The 23,082-nt window shown below is 37.4% G+C and overlaps 4 protein-coding genes across 4 annotated transcripts; all 4 read right to left on the bottom strand.

The window, feature by feature from the left end:
* LOC18588602 lies at positions 4,610–5,965 on the bottom strand. The gene has a single exon (XM_007013118.2). The coding sequence runs from the start codon at positions 5,561–5,563 to the stop codon at positions 4,871–4,873; it is 693 nt and encodes a 230-aa protein (XP_007013180.2). The 5' UTR covers positions 5,564–5,965; the 3' UTR covers positions 4,610–4,870.
* On the bottom strand, positions 11,508–12,787 carry LOC18588601 (transcription repressor OFP8). The gene has a single exon (XM_007013117.2). It carries the CDS (start codon positions 12,702–12,704, stop codon positions 11,763–11,765), a length of 942 nt encoding a protein of 313 aa, XP_007013179.2. The 5' UTR covers positions 12,705–12,787; the 3' UTR covers positions 11,508–11,762.
* LOC18588600 (probable polyol transporter 6) lies at positions 15,875–18,474 on the bottom strand. The gene is made up of 2 exons (XM_007013115.2): positions 17,651–18,474; positions 15,875–17,435 (listed from the first exon to the last, which is right to left on the bottom strand). Exons 1-2 carry the CDS (start codon positions 17,787–17,789, stop codon positions 16,048–16,050), a joined length of 1,527 nt encoding a protein of 508 aa, XP_007013177.2. The 5' UTR covers positions 17,790–18,474; the 3' UTR covers positions 15,875–16,047.
* Positions 18,657–21,031, bottom strand: LOC18588599 (probable polyol transporter 6). The gene is made up of 2 exons (XM_007013112.2): positions 20,575–21,031; positions 18,657–20,416 (listed from the first exon to the last, which is right to left on the bottom strand). The coding sequence occupies exons 1-2, from the start codon at positions 20,807–20,809 to the stop codon at positions 19,053–19,055; spliced, it is 1,599 nt and encodes a 532-aa protein (XP_007013174.2). The 5' UTR covers positions 20,810–21,031; the 3' UTR covers positions 18,657–19,052.

The raw sequence follows: 23,082 nt of genomic DNA, 5'->3' as shown, positions 1-23,082 counted from the left end.
TAGTCATGGTAATTATAAAGGTCAATGATTTGGAAAGTCTTATGCTTAGAGAGTTGTTCAAGGTGTTAAAAAGTAGGTGGAGTTAGGAAGTTGCAATTAGCTGCGATTAAGGAAGAGGTTTAAGGAGTTTGAATTCAAGTCAAAGATGGAGATTTGTTGAGTTTTAGGTTGACTAGAATTCTAGATCTTATTTGATTAGGATTCTTATTTATGTACAATATTGAGTAGTTGTATGGTTTTAAACTTCTTATTCCACATCGAGTCCTAATCGCATTCTACTTTGAAATTTTATATTATAAAAATAGATCTCTAAGCTTTAGAATTGTAAGTAGTGCTTTGAGAGCTCTAGAGAAGGAATACCTTGTAACTCTGTCTTTTGCTCTAAGTGGAGCTAGAGTGATTTGGGTGAATGTTCTTAGGAGGTTATTGAGAAAGAGTGTGTAAGAGATTTTAGATTGATTTGAAGAACCATAGAGGTCAATTTATTATACTTTAATTTTTCAATAATAGAATAATAGTTTCACTCCGTGGACGTAGACAAGAGACCGAATCATGTAAATTTTTATATTTTTTTATTTACTTAATTTTTTTAGATTTTATCTTTGTTATTTTTTACACAATTTTCATAACACAATCCATTGTCCCAAATGTGAGAAATCTATATTTAAACTTTCCTTGAACGCATACAAAGAAAGAAAAGTAAAATAACGAATCTGTAGCAGCCTAGACGTATCTTGCACTCTCTGAACAAACAGATTTGTCACATATGTATAATGATGTTGTACATATAAATAATAGGCTGACATGATCTTGTTATGAAATATAAAATTTTCTCTTTTGCTTTGGCTTACGCTTTATCACGTAGCTGAAAGGGCCAAGACATGCAGGCGCGCGAGGGTGCTTACAGCAGAATGACTCGTCACTGACTGATATTCGATCAGTAATGAGAGGAAGGAATTTTGTGATGGACGACTGTGACTCGTTGCCCATCGATCTCTCTCTCTCTAGCAATATTATATTTACACAAGGTACAAGGGACCACCACTTGCAACTTGTCTTCTTCAATCATTAGACCATCTCTCACTCCACATGTTATGGGGTTCCCAAAAGTGATAGGTTGAAAGGGGGGACGGAGGCTGCATGCTCATTCCCCTTAGCAAATCTCTCTCTCTCTCTCTCTAATTTTTTTTTTATGCTTCTATCTGCTGGCATGTGATCTTGCATTTCTTATTCGTGTCCATATAAACAAACAAGAATTTGTTAATATGACTTTCAACTAAATGTTGATTCAATGTTCCAAGTATAGTTCCAGCTACTTTCATTAAGATGAGTGCAGGAATGTTGAAAGACGTCAAAATAAGATATAATTCGGCTATCTGTTTAGTCGTATATGGATGCTTTTTTTCTTTTGGCATAGACCCATTTCGCCGCCACAACTCTTAACGCTTGATTTAGGGAGATTAAAGGATGCGAGAGAGTTACCGCTATTAATTTGTGGAAGACACTCTGTTCTTGTCACTTCCTGGTCTCGGCACTGATCTGAGGTTAATTTTCTACAATCAAAGTGGATCAGATTAAGCATCCAGGAGATAAGGATTGAAAAAACTGATGTACACCAGTGTCCTACTTCGCTTTAATTTCTTCAAGTTAGGTGCTATGTCATTTATGGTTAATTGTAAGCTCATGGGGCGTTTATTTCCACTGTTTCCTCTCCTGGACACTCACTGATCGATGTTTCAGGATCAATCATGTATCACTTTGATAAAGAAAAAGTTACTGCTATTTGGCCTTAAGATCCAAACCATTGGTTAAAATGAAAACTAAGTAATACAAGCTAGTGGACAACAACACCAAGATTAACCATGGTGAGTCATTAACTTGGTTTGCGGTGCTGATATTTACAGGTTTGGAATGCAATCTGTTCGCCTCTTTGAATTTTGCCATGGTACGTATCAAAATTACAATAAAAAGAATCTAGAATAGTCATAATTTGCCAAAAACGACTCTTTCTAATAGGACAACCAGCTCAGCCAATGTCAAAGGTTTACTCGGTAGATTAGCCACGAGGCATCAAATCCCTGCCTTGCAGAGCAAAATCATTAATTACAAATCTATGAAAGGGACACCCGAGAACTACTATAACAAGCAAAAACGAACACTACTAATATAAAGCATGCGCCTAGCTAGCTAGAGCAGCCATTGCTTGATAAGATTTTCTTTTGAAGGAATTTCAATATTTGTTGGAATCCAAAAAGAAAACAAAAAAAGGACAACAAATACTATTGTACCACTTTTTGCGAGTGATAAAAGATGCAAGTTGAACAGAATGATGTGTTAAACTAGGGAATGAAAGAGAGGAAGCTCCCCAAAAAAATTCAACCCCATCTCTCCCCTCTCTCTCAGCTGCAGGTGCTTTGAGAGAGACAGGTGAGAGAAAAGATGGTTCCTTATCCCTCTCTTTTCATTGCAGGCGAACGTGTTTGGAGGAGACTGTACATTGATTGCTTTAAGGGCAGACTCTCTCCTGTTATCCCACTTGATCATCACCTTTTTTTTTTTTTGCTTAGTGCAAAACTTGGTCTTTTTCCCATCTTGTTGGAATCTCATCGGATATACTGGCGGATTCTCCTCTTGCTTGTGAAAAAGAGCCCGCTATACTAATAAAGAACAAAATCATTGTAACATTTCAGATTCCATGTTTAAAGTGTTTCCATTTCCAACTTTGGAGTTACAAATTTTTTTCATGAGAAATTAAAGTCGGGAGTTGGGATGGGATCCACCAAATTGATGAGTGGAAGAAAGCTAAAAGGATTCTTCTGCCTACATTTCCTGAACTTTGGACTTTCCTTACTTTGATTCCCTTACAATCTTCCCTCAACAAATTATCAACACACTCCATATTCTTCCCCCCCACCACCCCCCCCCCCCCNAGGTAACAGTGTATTTAAACCACATGGAAAATTAGATGAATAACTTATAGAGAGGTGCCAAAATTGTAATCATCATATTGGATAAGCATATATTATATTACATAATACATGCATGCTTTATTTTTTGTTTCAATGATAAATACATATACCGAACAAAAAAGTTTTCTAGTACTATTACCTTATCAAAATGGTAAACAAGTGTTACTAAAAACAAAAATATTGCTTCAATATTTCAAACCACATTTTCTCCAATTTCAAAGGGAAGGTCTCAAAGTCGTATTCTGTTCTTTCAATTCAATTATACAAAAAACAACAAAAGAAAAAAAAAAGGTGTCGTAGTTATCTCTTATGATGTTTACAGCTTTTAACAAGGACAATTCCGATGTTGCTTTCTTAATTATTGTGTATAAGAAACAAGCCCTTATTAGCAAACATCACACCTCGTGTCAAGCTTATTTCGAGTAAATAGAAAAAAAAAATCTAGAACAAGTATTTTTAGTCAGTAATGATTGCCTCTTCTTCCCCATAAGTTTTGACAGTTTCTTGTTGCATGACTGTAAGTCTTTCCAACATGACTGTCCTTTCACAGCTTTTGCTCTTTTTCTCCCAATGAATATCTTCTTATCAGTAGTTTTGATCCACAATAATACTTAATCTGTAAACATATTCTCTGATAAGAATCATCGTTTTATCATTTTATACATTATCGACAGACTTTTAAATTACGTATGTAAACCGGCTTCCATGATTGATACAAATTATAGACTAATGTATGTGGTTGCAATTGTGTAAAGATAATTTAGATTCTAGAGTTCTAGTACCTCACAGGTTTTTTTTTTTTTCTTTTATTTTATTTTACTTTTTTGATAGGAACCTCATAAGTTATTATGAAAATCGAAAAGTTACAAACAGGGTGGTTTTTTTTTCTCTTTAACAAGCCTGCCCTGGGCCTCAATCCTTATTTTTCCATATCATGGATGTAAAACCCCACAGGATATGGAGAAACAATTCTTTCCCTAAGAGTTTTACAGGTTCAATCCGTTGAAGAAATATGGATGGGCCCATTTATGTGCAAGTATCCAATAAGACCTCCAATTGCTTTTTCTTTTGGGCTTCTAGAGATGTTGCCCAACCAAGCTCATCGGAGAATAATTAGGCCGTGAATCGACGCTTTTCCGGGCCACTCGATAACTTTTAATTCAACACAACCTTTGCCTAATTTCAAGTCTTCAACTTGTTCATGACCAAGTTGGGTGTCTTAAATTTATCCAATAACTATATCATATCAAGGAGTACAGATATTTGAAACAAAAATGATAAGCAAATAAATCTAAGATTGAACGGCTTAATTCATGTTGCCTCAAAATCAAATATCAAATTAAAATATATAGAAATTCCATATTCTGTGAACAATGGGCATCGATTATTATAATGATTAGCTAGCATTTTAGTGCGAGAACAAATTGTTCATTTTGATATACGATGCTCTTTCTTTTGACCAACCCATTACCCTACCCCAACACCAAAAAGAGGAGAAGTGAGAGCTTCCTTCGATAGCTCGGTCCACTCCTTCAAGTCCCTTGACCACCCACAAAGGGATGAAAAGAAGCTCCAAAATCATCATTTTAACTGATCAAATGAAACATGTCTAATAATCAATATGCAATAAGCCCAAGTGAATTTCATATCTTTTCTTGCAATCATGTGTCAAATTAATGGCATCAATCAAGGAAATTAAGTAAGCACAGAGCTTTACAGAAGAACTCAAAGAATTAATGGTTTGGAGACAAATACAAACAAAGCGAATCACAACTAAAACATGATTAAAGAGGGGAAAAAATAAAGTAAAAGAAGTCACCATGACAATTTCGATTCTTAACCTGTCCCAAATTCTCTAACCAGAGAAGCAAAAAGAAGAAAAAAAAAAAGCAAAGGGTTGATCAGGCTCTCACTGATCGAAATTTTGGTCTTGAATTGACACTTTTTGGAGAAGCAGGCGGTCCCAAGAATTCTGTGCACATGTCCATGAAAAACTTGTCGAGAATGTCAAGGTAGGCAGGGCATGTCAGGCGAGAATAGTAATGAAGAACCTCTTCAATGTCTAGAACATGATCCACATTGCTCATATCCATCATCTCTAGCTCCTTCAGCTTTTGTGCCACTGACAAACTCCTTGCTTCTCTACTACTCTTCATATATGGATCTTCTTGCCTTTTTTCCACCTTGGCACTCCTCGTTTTGGTCGACTGATCATCATTACCCTCTCTTGTTTGTGTTGTATTCTTCTTCGTCGGACTCGTCTTTGTAAACTGCGTGAAACCTCCTTTGTCCCCTTCTTTTTGTTGTTCTGTTGGAGTTGACACTATCTTCTTCTTGTTTCTCTTCTTTTCCTTGCCTTTATCCGATTCCCATCGGTCAGTGAAGTCAGTGTAGAAATTTTCAAGGTCTTGCTGGTAACTGGTTGGGCCATTTATGTCAAAGCCGGCAGTAGTACTGAAAGAAGAGGGATTGTAAGGAGAGGTTTTGGGTAGCTTTTGGTAATCAACACCACCACCAGAGAATAAAGACCTGAAACTTTGTAAGGTTTTTTGAAAGAACTTTTTGGTGTTGGAAATGGAATTTCTAAGCAGCATTGGTACCGACTACTCTTTTTCACCTTTGCTGATCAGGGAAGCAAGTAGTGTAGATTTTGTTGTTTTCTTCTTTGCAAGCTGCAACAAAGACATTCAAAGGTGAATTATTTGTTTCGCTATCTTCCTTTCTTTGGTGATAGCGGTGATGATCGGTGAAGATTTCTTTATACAAATAAGAGAAGAAGAGAAGGAGCCACCATTCAATTCAATTCAAGGCTGTTAAACTCGAAACAATATAAAAAGAGAAAGGTCCTTTCCCTCTTTGGGGTTCCACTTTAATTGTCTTCTTTTTTTACTCTTTGTCTTGACACGCTCCTTCCTTGTCTTTGTGTTTTGCCCTTTGCTCACCAAAAGAGTCCCCACTAGGCGCAGCTCATCATCAGACATATCAAAAGTTCTTATCGAAGCTTAAATTAATTCCTGATGGCTTCTTCTTCGTTGTTATAATAATAATTAATAATTTTCAAAGATAGTTTCGTCACTTTTACTTTTGATGGTGGAGTTGGTGTGTAGCCTCTTTAGGAAGAAGAAAGGAGCGGTCCTGGTTGTTGAATTGGACCTCTCGCCTTAGCTAATTTTGATTGATTAATTTGGACGTTGTTTCTCCACATACGAATGTACATGCAACTGTATTCACGATTTGCTAATAATAATAATTACATGAGATATAATAAACTAATGTAAACATAAGAAGAATTGCGTAAGATTGTGACCGACATTGTCAGAATAAGTTAAAAAAGAGTTTGAATACTTTCGTCGGGAGGAAAGGATTCTGCTTTACCAATCAAATTTTGGTCTGCCACTTCTAATCATTTGGATGTTTCGATTGATTGATTTGTTCAACGAGCTTCTGATTTGATTGAGTCATCTGTACCGTTTAGACTTTGGAGTGATGCAGTAGAAATTGCAGAGAACCAAGGCTCATACTCAAAATCCCTACCCGTGAATAACGGAGCCAGCTGGACTTCCACCATTTTCCTCTGTAAAACTCTATTTCCTGCATAAATCACAAAAAAAAAAAAAGGTGTGTTGCAGTATTGCAGCTTTGTCCATATATTTTCTACCTTTTCTAGTTGTTGTTGACATAGCCTTTTTGCTGCACAAATAACTACAAAAAGAATGCATCAAGAAATCTGTCTTTCTTTATTTATTTTGTCTTTATAAAATCCAAATATTGTTACGTCAGAAACATAGACATATATATGCCCCCTCAATACATATATACATGTACACAAGTTAATTCATGTTTACTCTAACATATGCTAAATATTATAACCAGTTGTATTGTATATGCATGTATGCTGACATTCCCCTTACATTTTAACCAAAAAGGGGAAAACAATAGTATTATAGATAAGTGATATGGGATGGGAGTAATAGAAAATTTGGGTTTCCTTTTTAAGTACAAAAGATGTATGGCAAATGGGGAATTGATGATAAGAACCTAAAAAAAATTGTTACTACTACTTCCTTTTAAAAGCTAGCAACACATCCAATTCATAGGCAAGACATGTAGTATAATGCTGGGATAGCTGACAAATTTGAGTCAAGAATAGCCATCAAATATTGGATTCTTTTGAATTAATGATTTATCCAGTTCATAACTTGAGCCTGCTTGTTAAGGAGATTTGTTTTGGACTTTGGACAGGGAAACAGAGACTACATAAGGCCTATTTTGGATATGAGAATCTAAAAAAGTGTCAGGTTTTGGGTGGGAATTGGAGAATATTTTACATTTGTCAAGCACTACACCGAGAGCTTACAGCATTGAAGGAGACAAAATTAAGGGCACCTACCCTATACTTCCACGCAGAAAAACACAGGAAAAAAAAAAAAGAAAGGAAAAACAATGGGAGGGAATGATACCGACCCTATTGAATGAATGTTGTACCAAACAGATATGATTTGCGGTTGACACTTTGAAAATCGGTCTTGGGACACAAACATTTTACCTTTTCTTTTTTTTGTTGCCGTCCATATCTCCTAAGAATTAAATTTTCTATTGACACGTTACCATCCTTTAGAAAGAGTCCTAATTCTTTACATGCATCTAACTTACAAATAATCAAACACTACCTCTAAGAATTTCAAAGCAACAAACTTAGCGCCTAATTATAGTAGTCTTTCCAACAAAGCATCAAAATTCAATATTCAGTCCCTCTCTAATTCCTTCTAATATGCTTAAATTATATATCTACAAAAAGAGTTAGAATGAGATTAAAATTTAAACAAATAAGTTTTTTAAGAAATTGTAGCATATACAAAATTTTCTATTAAATTGAAACGTTAGAATGTTCAAGTCTTTGCCATACACTTTGAGTTTGATTGAGATTTGGAAGTGAACAATTACATGTAAATCTTTCGTAAATTAGCACATACAGAAATAATATTTCATGATTGGGATATTACAAACAAGAAACTAAACTAGCTAGTAGTTAACTATTTAACCAGGCCCAAACTTAGAGCTTTGTGCCAGGATTAGGCTCATTCAAGCTAAACTTGCCACTTGGAACTTATTTCAAGTCTGTCAGGCCTGTTAGATGCCCAGGCACATCAAAATTCCATTAAACTATTACAAAGGCAATTGCAAGGTATCTATTGGAAGGATATCTAGGATAATCCTCCAGGTCTGACTATTTTAGATGCACACCCTAATCGAATGCATGGGTTAGCTCAGGACACCGTAAATTACCGTCAAACTACAAAGGTTAATAAGGAGTTTGGCACTTGAATAACTTACTTGGCGGCTCGATTGTGTAGAAACGTGAAAGGGGGTGATGGTGACGGGGGAGCGCCTATTTAACTGGGGGGAGTAGAGGTCTAATGTAGTCGATGGAGACAGTTGAGTTGCACACAAGATTGTTTGACCCCTTGGAGCTGGCCACGTTGTCTTAGGGTTGGAACTAGTCTCTGTCAGAGTAGAAGGAGACCGAGACCTAGCCGCCGCTCTCAAAGCTTCTCTTTCTCTCAAGGTTTTTGGACTCTTGCTTCTTGATTAAAACTGCGCACATGCCTCTCTCTGGTTTCTTCTTCTCAGTTGGTCTCCAAAATTCCAAGTCTTCCACCAACTCTTACAAGACTTCCAGGACATGCACGGCACCAGCTCGCATGGCTGACCAAAAAGAAAAGAGACATGAAACATCCCCTGTCTTATTATGTAACATGTAATTAGATATTCTTATTTCCAAACGTGCATGGATTTGCACCATATCGATCCCAAAATTTGGTATTCTGTTCATATAATGTAAGTCTGACATTCAAATATTAAAAAAAAAATTGAATATGGTTTTGTCTGATTTTGAATGATTCCATCCACATGTAATGTCAAAACAGAAAGGACCCAAGAGGCCAAAAAAACATAGCCAAAAAACATAGGATGGGCTTTAGCTAAGGTTAAAGGGCTAAGCCAATTTATCCATATGGGTCCCAAGCATCATCGAAACGCTGGCCTAAAGCTTTTAGCTAAGCATTGATACGTACGGGCTTGAAACCCATGCCAGCCCCAATGACATACTGATCAAATTGAATTCAAAAAGTTTTAAAAAGAAACCCTCTGAGTTGATCACATGTTGCAAATGAGAGAGAAAGAGAGGAATTGGAATGGGGGGCTCAAGAACCCACAAAATGCGACCATTAATGAGAATGCTAGGTTGCGAAACCAATGGAAAAAAGGCAAGCAACCATTCCGACAGATATATATGCCCACTGCCAAAACCAGACATTCTTTAATTTGTATCCCATTAAGGAAATGCCTTTGGCAATTTGTGCTGCGATATCTGTTGAGAAATTTAAATACTATGGAGGGATCAGGGATGTCCTAGATAATTGTTTTTCAAGAATCCCGCTGCTCATAAATGCATGATATATAGAAGAAAGAGAAGAGAAAGCTACGCAACCAATTCCTTCCAGTACTTCTCTCTTCCTTTCTCTTATGCAATGTTACATTGCTTTCAAGCCTAAGGAACAGACAGTGTCAAAAATGGGCAAAGAAAAAAAAAAGCCAGATCCAATAGTGGAAAACAGATTCCTGCAGGCTCACATTCTCTCTTTGTCTTTATTGAAACCTCAACCGGTTTTCCTTCCATTAACCTTCTGTCTTTCACTCTATTTTTTTCATTCCCTTGTGTCGTTTTTAATCTTTAAGCCACACACATCCTCTGAAACCGACGTTTCCTTGTTCGTGGAAAAACTTCTGAAGCAACATCAATTGCCTTGGTTCTCTGCCCTACCTACAAGCAGCCCATAGCTCAATTCTTTTTCTTTTTCCCACTCATGTTGCTGGAAAAGCATTAGCCAAGAAATATTGATGTTCCAATTTGATTTAAGACCTCGTATTAACCCATTGAACCCAATTTTTTATTCATCTACTTTATTCCTTTTTCTTCCTTGGGATTTGAGACCCAAGATTAATTAAGCCCAGAAAGATTATGTATAAACCATCATAATGTGCTTGGCTTGGGAGCTGCTGGATCTTTCTTGTGATCATTTGTCGGAGGTTTCACATATATAGGGACAAATTTTCTTTTAATGTTTGAAAAATCTTTAAAAAAAGCTTATGGAAGGACATTAATTATACGACAAAAACCAAATATTGATTTCATGTGTTAGGGTGGTGGGATGTGTTGGTTTAACCTTTGCCTCTTCATCTACGTAATGGAAACAAAAATTGAATTGCATAGTAAATCGAATTTAGTTTATAACACAACAAAAATAGAGATGTAGCTTTCAATTTAGTGGGCAATAGTTTTGTTTCTTGTTGTGGACCCATAATTTTCAAACCATCAATTTGAATATATATATATATATATAGTATATATTAGNTATATATATATATATATATATATATATATATATTGTCTCTAGGCATCATGCCATTGCCAACCACAATTTTAGATCATTTAAAATCGTAAACATTGTCACGCTTTTGGCTTAGAGATGTGATGGTCAAATTGTTCTCAAGCTGGACGGAATTAAGGATTCATAACGATTGATCGAGGCAAGCATCTTTTAGCCATTCACCTTATAATTTTAATGTTAGTTCATAAAAATCGGTTCCATTTAATATTTTATTTTTTTTTAAATTTGTATGTGGATCTATGATCCAAAAAAGTACAAGACAATATTCAAAATTAAATTTAATTAAATTATATAAAGATGCCATATTTTTTATTCACCGAGTTTCGACAGCAGGCCCGATATTGGATGCAGTATGTCGTAATTAAACCTCATGGACTTGTCACTGTACGATGTTTTTATTCAACGAAAAGTGTTAGACGAGGGAATGAAAGATTTAGAACAAACGATTTAATTACTTTTGTATAAGGCATAAATAGCCATCGATTAGGATGTTGGTGTTTGGTATTTCTTAATGGAGATTTTAGAGAGCTAAATTAAAGGCAAGCAATGGCCTTTTGACCCATTATTATTGTATATGTAACAAAATCTGGTTCAATCCAAGCAAGAAACATTCATGCGGTGGATTTTTCCTCTTGTATTCTTTTGGTGCAATCGGGGTTTGAAAAAGAAGTTTTTACAAAAGTCCAACACACGGGACTGAGATTCTACACAACTTTTTGGTATCTGCTTTCAAATCAAAGGATTGCTAGCTGCACCGTCTCTCATTCGTTTCATCTTTTCATTTTTCTTTTAAAGTTGAATCCAGGAGAGAGTGTACGCCTCTTTGTTCAAAAATTTGAGCAAACCCAAAACCCTGTCTTTTCAAAAGAATAAAAGAAACTGCCTGCCACAAGACTTTTATTTTATTTTTTCTCAATTTTCCTTGCTCTTCCTCTGTTCTCTTCACCCCTTCTGGCCTATCTTTTCAGTAACAGTTCTCCCCCAGCAGTAATATGCTCGTAGAAAGGCAAGCAAACACTATAACAAACAAACCCAATCCTGCTTTGAGAGAAAATTCCACTTTAGGGTTTCCTAGAAACAAGCACTGTTAAAATAAAATATAAAGTCATATACTTGATCAGTGCTGTGTAAGCCAGCCAGCTAGTACAAAGAGACAGAGCAAAAAGAGAAAAAAAAAAATTAAACTGTTTGGATAATACGGAAGGTTTATCCCATTAACAACGTTAATTCGGAGTTAGAAGTCTAAGATCTAATGATTAAACTAAATTTCTTAAGAACATAAAGTAAAACAAACAAAGACAAGTACAAACGAAGTTACAGTTTTTCTTCTTCTACTTCTTCATCAATACCAATTGGAGAACAAGGTCTCCATAATCTCTGTGAAAACCTCAAGGATAATCTTATGGTGGTGATGAGAGTTCAGTGACAGAAAACACTGCAGCAGTTGCTCGAGATCCTTCGCTGCAAATATCTGTCTCTCAACAATCATCTCCACCATCGATGTCCTGAAATCATTGTACGGATCACTGGAACTTTTCACCACAGCAAAGCTGTCTTTTACTTTATTGGTTCCTTCCAAAGGTAAAACCCCCATGTCACAGCTCCTGCCCTTAGCTCTTCTCCGACGAGCACTGTTGCTCCTTTTCCTGTAAGAACGTTGCCGGGGAGACTCGGATGAATCCGACGAGAGAGTCCGTGAAGAGAAAAGAGTCTCGGTTTCATCTTCACTGCTAAACCACCAACCACCATAATTATGATTAGCACTTTCTTGAGAAGATGAGCTGAAAAATGTGGTAGTAGAAGACATAACATTCTTGCTTTTCACATGAACCCTTTTGTTATTTTTCTTTGTCTTCTTCTTGTTTCTGGTTAAACTCTTCTTTTTCTCATAGAAACCAAAGTCTTTACACTCGGAGAACAGGTTCAAAGGCGATATAGGGGAAGCAGGAGGGCAATTGCGGCCATTGAAATCAGCCGAGGAGACAAGAAAAGGAGGGTAACGAGCAGACACTTTACGCCTTGGAAGAGTTTCTCTTGGAGTGATCATGATACAATCAGGATTGATGGCGCCTTGGGTTGATTCAGGGCATCTGGGTTTGCAAATGGATGGGAAGGGTCGAGCCTTAGCTGACGAGGACGACAGTGGCTCGATCAAGTGGAGGTTGTTGTGGTTTTGAGGTGAGAAAACGGCTTTTTCGATAACGTCCGAGATGTTCCGGGTCCGGCAGGAGCCAAACGAGGATCGAAACATGCGAGAGATTCGTAGCTTGAATCCATTTTCCATTTCCAGAGAGAGAGAGAGAGAGAGAGAGAGAGAGTGGGTGTTTTTGAAGGGAGGGTGGCGGTATATATGGAGATAGATAACTTATACAAATAAAATACATGATAAACCTTAAGTGAACGTGATTTTATAATAAAAATAAATGCAACCAGTAGTATGGTGAAAAACATTTTGCTGTTGTTCGTCCATTTCTTTGTCCTCATTGTGGAAAATTTGCGTTAAGGAGAAGACCTCTTTTTGGATTAATTAGTGTAGAAAAATAGGTTGAAAGTCACAACACGCGGCAACTTATGTGCTTTAATTTTTGAATCATGTGAGTAGAAATTGTCCCAACTAAAAGTTTAATTACTGTTTGATAAAAAGTCCAGATGAATATGGGGAATATTTCAAGTTAGGAAAAGGAGTAATCAATTGGGCAGGTTAATCCTGGTTTGGGGAATGAATTCCAGATATAGTATGGTCAAGTAAATGCCCAACCAACCACATTTTACTGGGGGAGAATTGGAGGAAATAGGGACCAAAACAATTAAACAAAGCTGTTGAGAAATTTGGATTGTATTTGAAATTCAAACTGCTTGCATCCAAGCATAATGACACAGAAAAGTTCTCTGTAACAGATGATTTTGTAGAAGACAATTATTGAAGTATGAGTACCATTGTTCATTATTGGGTAATCGAGTAAACCCTTGCGTATTGATTTTGGGCCACGGGATTCAAAAGACTGTTTAAAAGAGAAGTCTGGGAATATCCACTAGATTCAGGAACGCTGTCCCCCTATATCTGATCCTACAAAGAGTTTCAGCTCATTATTAGTAGCTTTTTAATGTATGTGGTACCACTTCAACAGATAATTGTGACAATCACTCTTCTGGGGTGCGGCAGCATTTCGAAATGTGCCACAAAAGGATTCAATGAATAAAAATTATTGTTAGATACTAAATATTCACATTTTACCCTTAAAGGAAGGAGTTGAAAATAAATTAGATGCATATAGAGCATTATAAATTCCCATTCAATTTGTATAATACTATATATGCATACGTTGCTTCGTATTGTACGATGGAACAGGGTGGGACACCGAATGGAAAACAAAGAACCGTGACATTGCCATCCTTTGCTTTTATCTTTTGACTTATAAATGGGGGTAGGGTTGGTGGCATAAGGACTCCCTTTTTATTCCCCAGCAATGGCCAATGGGGCTCCCTTTGCGGGTTAACCACCAAAGGGAATGTGCCTGAAAACTTAATGCATGAATCAAGAATGGGAATTGGGGGACATACAGGGCCCTACTCGCGCTATTCATCTTTATGTGTATCATACCTAATACCTACTCCTAGTACTAGCAAACAACTTCATGTTGTCATCAATGTCGGTGGATGGATTAGCGACTGTGATTTCAATTTGAACTGTCTTTTTAACAGTAAATCTGATTATTCCACCGAGCGATTATTACTCCATATGATTAAGCTTATAGTGCAAGAATGCGTAGTTCCGCCTGTGTGTGACAGAAAGATGGGAAAAGTAAATTAAAAAACTCAAGACTGAAAGTGGAGGACAAAGGTAATGTTGTCACCTTTTCCATGATTGGTAGTGGAAGAAAATTTTTAATATATTTTCTCAACCTTTCCATATTTCAAACTATGTATTAGATTTTTACACAGAAGCTTGTCGATATGCTAGCGTCTGGCCTAAACTTGTACGATAGAGGACAAATAAACAGGTCTAAGGCTTTGGCTACACCAAGAAGTTGAATCTTAGAAAGTACTCTTATAAGACTATGCAATCTCCATTTCCCAAAAACAAGGGTCTTAAACCAACACACAAACACAATGTCAAGGCCTCTCTCAGTACCCTTCAAGACTAGCTGTCAAAGAGCATCTCAACGTCTGGGAAGCTTCCAAACAAGAAAAATACATTTCAAAGAGTGCACTTCTTACCCTTTGAAATGCCACACCAAGAGCTAACAGACAGTTTTGAGTGGTTGAGTTCAGCTTTTTGGAGTATGAAGTTAAGCTCAGGGACAAGTAGAAACCCTTTGTATTTCACACAGATCTTTTCTGACCCACATTTTTTTTTTGTCTTTGTTAGCTTTTGAAACCGTAAGGTCATCATTACGAAAGCTCTGAAAATTTCAAATCAAATGGGATTTGCATATCGGGGGCTTCACCCGTAGGGATTGGTTGCAATAGCATTTGCCATGTGGGTTATGACTTTTGCAACATAATTTTGTGGGTTTATGTCAAAATTTTTCTTGTGCGGTTGTCTTTTTTCCATTTGGCTCTATTAAGCAGCTTACTGCTGCAACATTCATGACCTCATTATTGGATTAGCGCAATCAAGTCTTTTATTAATTACATTGACTGTCAAGAAAACAAATCCTAGTAATTAATTTTTTTTCTTTAATTTTGATTATAGAGTATAGATCCTCCATTACAGGACAAGAGCGTTAGACCAACAATACAAGCCGAGGTTGTGAGATACTAATATTAGCCCTTTTCTTCGTCGATACGTGCATCCTTTAAACTTGTGTCATGAATAATTAATTTGGGCTTCGAATTCCAAGTCATAAATCCATGATTTTAGCATTGTTAGATGCACATCCCATCGTGTTTGTTTTACAGACAGTTCTAGTCGTCTAAGTATATACCCTGAGGATATGAGACCATTATTAAGTTACCTATAAGAAATTAACTCCTTATGTTACCTATCATTTTTTATGATTTGTCTTCATAGCATCACATGATATAAAATAATAAGTGATATTTGATTAATAATAGTTAGTCAGTAATTAATAATGAGAGTTTATTTGATTAAATGTAAAAATAAAAATAAAAATATTTAATCAAACGCAATACAAAAAAAATTATTTGAACTTATTTTAATAGTCAATTTTTTTTTTATTTTGTCATAATAAATCTAAAGATAAAAGAGATATAAAGTATTGGATAAATTGAGGGATCAAATACAAAAGGAATGAACCCTTTTAAGGACAAATTAAATATAATTATAACATCTTACAAGTTTTAAGAAAATATAGACTTTTCTCCTCGGTATAATCGATATGTTTTTTTTGTAAAATTAATTCATTCTTTTTGTGCACATTTCTAAATTAGGAAGGTAGATGTAATATTTTCTGGATCTGGGGATCAAGTAGAAAGTACTTTCAAGAAGGAAAAAAAAAGTTTAAGCAAGATTGCAACTATAATTGATCCTTTTCCCCTGTTCTACATGTGGAAAGGGTCTTTAAAAGTTATAACAATTCATCATTAGGTCAATGCAGGTACGAAACACTAGTTTTTAAGTACAATGCTTTTAACTGTGCCTAACTAATAGTAGCATAACAGCATCAAATTTCTCTCATTTGCATTCCCCCCCTTTCCCCATCATTACTTTTATCTTTGTCCTCAAATAGTGCCCACACCTCTTCTAGACTCTTGCTTTTGGTCTCTGGAAGAAAGAAATAAAAGAACAATGTGCCCACCACCATTACTCCGGAAAGCACAAGAAACATTACTCCGAATGTTATCTTGTTGGATATTGTCAGAAACGTCATGGACACCACCCCACTCACCAGCCTGTTCACTGAGATAGCCAGGCCTGTGCCCTGGGCCCGTAGCCTCAAAGGAAATATTTCTGATGAATAAACCCATGTGATTGGACCAAGCCCAATTGAGAAGAAGGAAACATCAGCGCATACGGCCAGGATGCACACAATAATAGCCCACAAAGGTTTGCTTTCTGAGTGTTCGAGAAATTTGGAACCCATGCCCAACACAGCCAAGGACACCGCCATCCCGATTGAGCCTAGCAACAAAAGAGGTCGTCTCCCAAACTTGTCCAAACAAAGAGCCGAAATCAACACAAAAGAAGCCTTGGCTACTCCCATGATCACATTGACACCAAAAAGCTGTCGCTTATTGTGAATGCCAGCATCCTTGAACACTTCGGGGCAGTAGTATATGACAGCATCATTGCCAGAAGCTTGCATAAAAAAGTTAATCCCAATGGCTGCAACAAGAATCCGACGGACGGGTCTTGATGGGCTCAATAGAAGTTCTCTCCATACCCACTGGCCACGCCATTCACTGTTGCTTGAAGAAGCTGCTTGGCCTATATCCAAAGCAGCTGCTTTGGTTATTTCATTCAGCCTAAATTCAGCTTCTTGACAACTATCTGAGACTTTGACCAGAACCCGTTTTGCTTCATCTGTTCTCCCTTTCATGACAAGCCAACGAGGTGATTCTGGCATTGCTGTAACACCGAATCCAATGGCAATAGCTGGTATTGCTGCAAAGCCAAGCATCAGTCTCCAGTTCATGTTTTGGGGCAAACCTGATAGAGAATAGTTAACGATGTAGCCTAGGAGGATTCCAGAGACGATGAATACTTCAGGGAGGGAAGTGAGGAACCCCCGTTTCATAGCAGGGGAGATTTCAGCTGTGTATACAGGAGAAATCATGAGGGAATAGCCTACGCCAATGCCAGCAACTATGCGGCCTGCTAGGAGCAATGAGAAAGAGGGTGCAAACCCCATGAGAAGTGCACCTACCAGGAATGTGGCTGCTGCTAGGACAATTGTGTAACGTCTGCCTATGTAATCTGAGGTTTGGCCAGAGGCAAGTGAGCCTATGAGTGAAAGCACATTCAGGCTACCAACCAAGATTTCTACTTGAACTGATGAGATTTTGAGGTTTTCTTTGATAAAAAGCACTGCCCCACTCATGACACCAATATCTGCAAAAGGTATACACAACAGTTTACCCAAAAGTACCATTGACGGAGAAGAAGGGGTTTGGCTTGAAGGCATGCCACATACAAGCATTAATTTTTGTGGGTTCTGATTACAAATTAAAACGCATTTAATTAATCTCTAGTCTCTACATGGATTCTTGACAATTTTAGGAGAAAAAAAAAAGGTATAGAAAAGAGACAACTGAAAGTGGACTCACCATAGCCTAAGAGAATAGAGTTTGTAGAGGCCAGAAGAGCACAAAAAATAGTGTACTTGTTTAGACCAGTGTTTATACGGCCAAATTCATCATCACCTACCGCCCTGTGTTGTTGGGATTCCATTTCATTGGCGTCCATTTCAGCTTCCTCTGCAGCTAATTTATGCTTTTCCTTCCACTTCTATTTTTCTTTTTCCTCAGGTACTTTTGGAAGAAGATAAGTTTGGTGAGGCTGAAAGGAGGGGTTAGTTGAAGTCGTATCCGTGGAGTTTGTTTGGATCTCAAATGGAACTCAAACTGCGTGAAATGCATAGCTAGGCATTATGCTAGGAATGAAGAACACGTTCGCGCTTGGCAGTAGTGATATCCATCGGTCATGAGCTGGCACTGTTTTCTTTGTCCTTTTATTAATGAAACGCTTCCTCTTTTATGCAAAATTCTTTCCATCTGATAGTCATCGAGTAAAACCCCTTTACAAGTATCAATGGGCAATCGGAGGCTTACACACATATTCCGGAGGACTACAAAACCATTAACTAAATAAAACTGTGGATTATATTACTATTAAAGATGAAGAAAGCCCACAAGTAGGTGATCACGGCACTCTTCTTTTATACTAGAAAAAGGAAAATGGGATTACCACTGGCTAGCTGGTGGCCTTCAAGCAGACCTGAAATTTAGTTTGGGAAGTTTACAATTATCAATCACACCATGGCTTGGACAAACCATTTCAGCTTACAGATGCTGTAAACCATTATTTGGGTTAAGAAGATCAAGCCATGTGTCTCCCAGTGTAGAATTAAGCATTTCTTTCCATGAATAAAAAGAATAATTTGTCCTTTTTATATGACCACTAATGAGTTTTACAAAATTTTTACTACGAAAAATATAAGTTTTTGCTATATTTATGGTGTTTAATAAGTATTAATAGTATATATATATACACGTATTTATTATACAAACATATATTTCATAATTAAATTAGATGCCAGTCTGACAAACCAAATAAGTCAAAAAAAATATACGAAGCATGGGATATATACTTAAATCTGATCATATATTTAAAATATTTACTACACAATCCCCATGTATTTCAACTAAGTGAAGTACCAAGGAATTTGGCGACAACCTTTGATTTTCTTCACGTGCCACAAGAAAACAAAAATCCAAATCTTTTCCAATTGAGTATCAATGTGTAAGTCTACGCTTCTAGACTCGAAAAGCTTAATCGAATTGACATTTTACCTGTATCATGTCACAGTCTTTTTCCCAGAAAGCCATGTCTTTGCCTGTTCTAAATGCTTGGACTTTTTTCCTTAAAGCTCCACCAACACCATGCACCCAGCTTTAAACAAAGATGTTTGCAGATCATTTTTCAATTTGTGGGCAAAGCCCCTTTGTATTAGGAAGCTAGACCTTTATTGTTTCCATCAGGAGGTTTATCCTCAAAAAGAATCTCAATCTCTTCTAAGCTCTTGCCTTTGGTTTCAGGCAGAAAGAAGTAAAAGAAAACTGTGCCCACCGCCATGATTCCTGAAAGTGCAAAAAACATTCCCCCGAATGTAATCTTTTCTGAAATGCTTAGAAATGTCATGGAGACAATCCCACTAACCACCCTGTTGACTGATATTGCCAGGCTTGAACCTTGGGCTCGTAACCGCATTGGAAATATCTCTGAAGAGTAGACCCATGTGATAGGTCCGAGCCCAATCGAAAAGAAGGAAACATCAGCGCACACAGCCACTATACACAAGGCAATGGCCCATGCTGGCTTCTCATAGCATTGCTGAAGGTACTCGGAGCCAAGGCCTAGCCCAGCTAATGAAATAGCCATCCCTGTAGAGCCCAACAACAAGAGGGGCCGTCTCCCAAAGTGGTCCAGGAAAAGAGCAGATATGAAAACGAAGCATGTTTTGGCAATTCCCATGATGACTGTAACACCGACTTGCTGTTTCCTTCCGTGAATTCCAGCGTCCTTGAACACTTCGGGGCTGTAATATATAACAGCATCGTTGCCAGAAGCTTGCATAAAGAAGTTAACACCAATGGCAGCAATGAGAATTCGTCGAATAGGCCTAGATGGCCTCAGTAGCAACTCCTTCCAAACCCCTTGGCCATGCCAGCTACGTGAAGATGGTTCTTGTTCTAAAGTTGCAGCAGCCTTTGCCATTTCAGCAAGTCTCATATCAGCTTCCTCTTCAGAATCTGACGTTTTGATTAAAACTCGCTTCGCTTCCACAAATCGGCCTTTCATGACAAGCCAACGAGGGGACTCTGGCATCACTGTGACGCCTAGTGCAACAGCAAAGGCTGGCAGGGCTGCTAGTCCTAGCATTAGTCTCCAATTTATGTGCTCTGGAAGACTAGACAATGCGTAGTTGGAGATGTAACCAAGTAGAATTCCAACATTAATGAAGACTTCAGGGAGTGAAGAGAGAAAGCCCCGAGTCATGGCCGGAGAGATCTCCGCAGTGTAGACTGGACCGATCATAATAGAGTAGCCAACACCAATTCCGGCTACTACTCTTCCAGCCATGAGGAAAGAGAATGATGGTGCTAGTCCCATTAAAATTGCTCCTATCAGAAACGTGGCTGCTGCCAAGACTATTGTATAACGCCTGCCAATACAGTCAGAAGTTTTACCTGAGGCAAGCGAGCCAATTAAAGAACATACATTCAAGCTACCCACCAAGATCTCCACTTGGGTTGAATTGATCTTTAGATTGTCCCTGATATATAGCGCTGCTCCACTCATCACCCCAATATCTGCAAGCAACAAAATTTGCCCAAAATATAACCAGAAACTTTGCTAGATTAGTACTCAGATTTTATCTAGCTTTTCTTGTGCGTGGAGATTAAAACTCAGAAGTAAGATCTGGTGCATATATTAAATATTTCAATTTAACTAATTCAAAATAGCTCACCATAGCCAAGTAGAATTGAATTTGTGGAGGCAAGGATAGCACCGGCAAGAGCATATTTGTTGAAACGGCCCCGCCTACGACCACTGACATCTGGTTGTGACTTGTTTTTTGGGGTTTCAGATTTAGTGACCTCTTTCTGCCACTTTCTTCCAGTTCTATCATTTTGCAGATCGGAATCCGGAAGAAGATGGTAGTGATGTTGTTTGTCCAATTCCTGAGAAGAACTGAATCGCATGACTGGAAAATTAATTGTCAGAAGGCTGAAACATAAGCCTGGAACATTTAAGACACAGGCTTACTGCTGAACCCAACCCGGTTTACATCTATACCATCCTACTTCAAAACAGTTTAAATATTTATCACACCTGCGCATATTTATATTTGAGTACAAGGGTAGAAAGTGCTTTTGTCAAAGCCACTTTTTCTCATAGTGGCCTGAGCCAGGCACGCCACTCCTGCTATGCAAGTATTAGAAAACAGATACAGTAGTGACTATCCAACAAGAAATTAATGAACTACCCAACAGTAACTTGTCTGCTTGTCTTTAGCCTCTTTACTTACATAAAAACAAAGTCATAACAGCCATCATGAAAACGATGTAGCTCTTTTGCTGAGCTGGATTTGAAGATTTGAGGATGTGGTGGGGTGTAATCATCGAATACTGGCCAGAATATCAATAGGTATGAGAACTCCACATGTGATAGGGTCAACTTTTTCCGTCTGAATGGACTACGCAAAAGACCTTTCAAGCTCAGCTCCTTCCAACCTTTGATATTAGACTTTATAGTGGTTGATTACAAGCAAATACATCTATTATGTCTCAATGAATAAACAATGCATAGGATTAGATATTATCAAAGCAATTAGGATCAGATACTTGTCAAATTTGATTTAGCTGACCTCATTGCTTTTGGTAGTAATCTTCCGGAATTGTCTTAAACTCATTTTACACGTGGCATGACTCAAGGAGGCAGAGATAAGCCTCTGCAATTAGTATACATTTGTAAAACAATGGACCAAAAATGTTGCCGGCATGCTCGCTTGCAGGGATTTCGGTTCGTGTCACAACTATATTAAAATGAAGGAGGGGAATTTTGGTTCCTTAACTCAGAGATTCTCATGTCTTCAAAGTGCTGTCTTTGAGTCAGAATCCTAGGAAGCAGGAACCAGCAAGCTTTTTAAGTGGCAAAGCAGAAACCTTTTTAATACTTGCATATCCCCATTTCCCAAGAGAATGAGTAGCGACAAATGACACAAAACCGATGTGAACACAAATCTCAGAAGGAATTTTTCCGTCCTATATGTAGTTCAGGAGATAAGGTCAGTGGAAACCAATCACTGTCAATGCAAACAGGAAATGTCATCCACAGTGAGTAATTTTGTTCTTTTGTTGATGTCCTTTTTTTTCCCAATTATGATCATGGCATGGATATATAGTTTGATCTTGAATCATATCAGAACATATAGCTAGTGCCATCAACCTATAGCCCAAATTTGAAAAGGATTCTAAGTTCTGCTTTCTAAAAAAGTAGAACTATAACTTTGACAACCTAGAACGTTTGTATTCGAAGCAGAAGCAAAATGAAACTCGTGGTTTCAACAACAAAAGGGAAATCGAGATTCTCATGGACCACCTTCTATTTTTTCTTCCTGGTTATAAATGTTGTTTTAAAGTTAGATTAAGTAAAGTCCTAAACATGTTTAATTATAAGAGAAACATAAACAGCTTTACATCGTGTTTAGACTGTTATGCATTTGTTCCAATCACAGTGTCAACAACGTAGAGTCTGGCAAGCAATGGACAAATTTAAGCTAGCAACACCATCCACCAGGCAGATAAGATAAAATGATCAAAAAAGACTGAGAGTCGGAGACGGGGTAAAACATCAAGGCAATCAGAAGCAAGCGAGAAAATAAGAAATCATACCATTAAAGAATTAGATGGACTGCGCAAAAATGCAAAACTCCTCACAGGGATTTTCAGATTCTGAAATTTTGCTTGCCAAGACCCCCCTCAATCCTCTTTGTGAGAAAAATTCAATCACGCAAGAAGGTAAACTGAGAAGAGATGGAAAAGATATTGGTGATCAAGGAATGCAGAGACTGGTAAGATGGAAGAGAGTTGCCATGATGAGGCATATATTTATATTTTTACTGCTTTTGGTCCTGGAACTTATCCTCCCTGTCGCTTGCACAAAATTGTAGGTTCTACAAAAGAGGAAAAAGCTATTGGGATAGTTAAAAAAATTCCTGAAGACAGCTCAAGGTGTTGTGTTATGGAATGCCATTTTAAGTTAAAACATAAAAGGAGATGTTTTGCTTTATAGTAAGAAAACTAGCATTCCTGAGAGCCAGTAAATGATCATTCCAGACATTGAATGATTTGCAACAGTAACAGCTCCATTGATGTACAAGTTGCTAGTTATGGAGAAAGTGCATTGATATGGCTTGGAGCTAAAATTACCGTCGTGAAAATTGAACAAGACACAATAAAGATAAATCCCAAGT

Source organism: Theobroma cacao, chromosome 9 (assembly GCF_000208745.1).
Source record: "Theobroma cacao cultivar B97-61/B2 chromosome 9, Criollo_cocoa_genome_V2, whole genome shotgun sequence".
In the NCBI taxonomy this organism is placed as follows: domain Eukaryota; kingdom Viridiplantae; phylum Streptophyta; class Magnoliopsida; order Malvales; family Malvaceae; genus Theobroma; species Theobroma cacao.
This window is presented reverse-complemented; position numbering and strand designations above follow the sequence as displayed.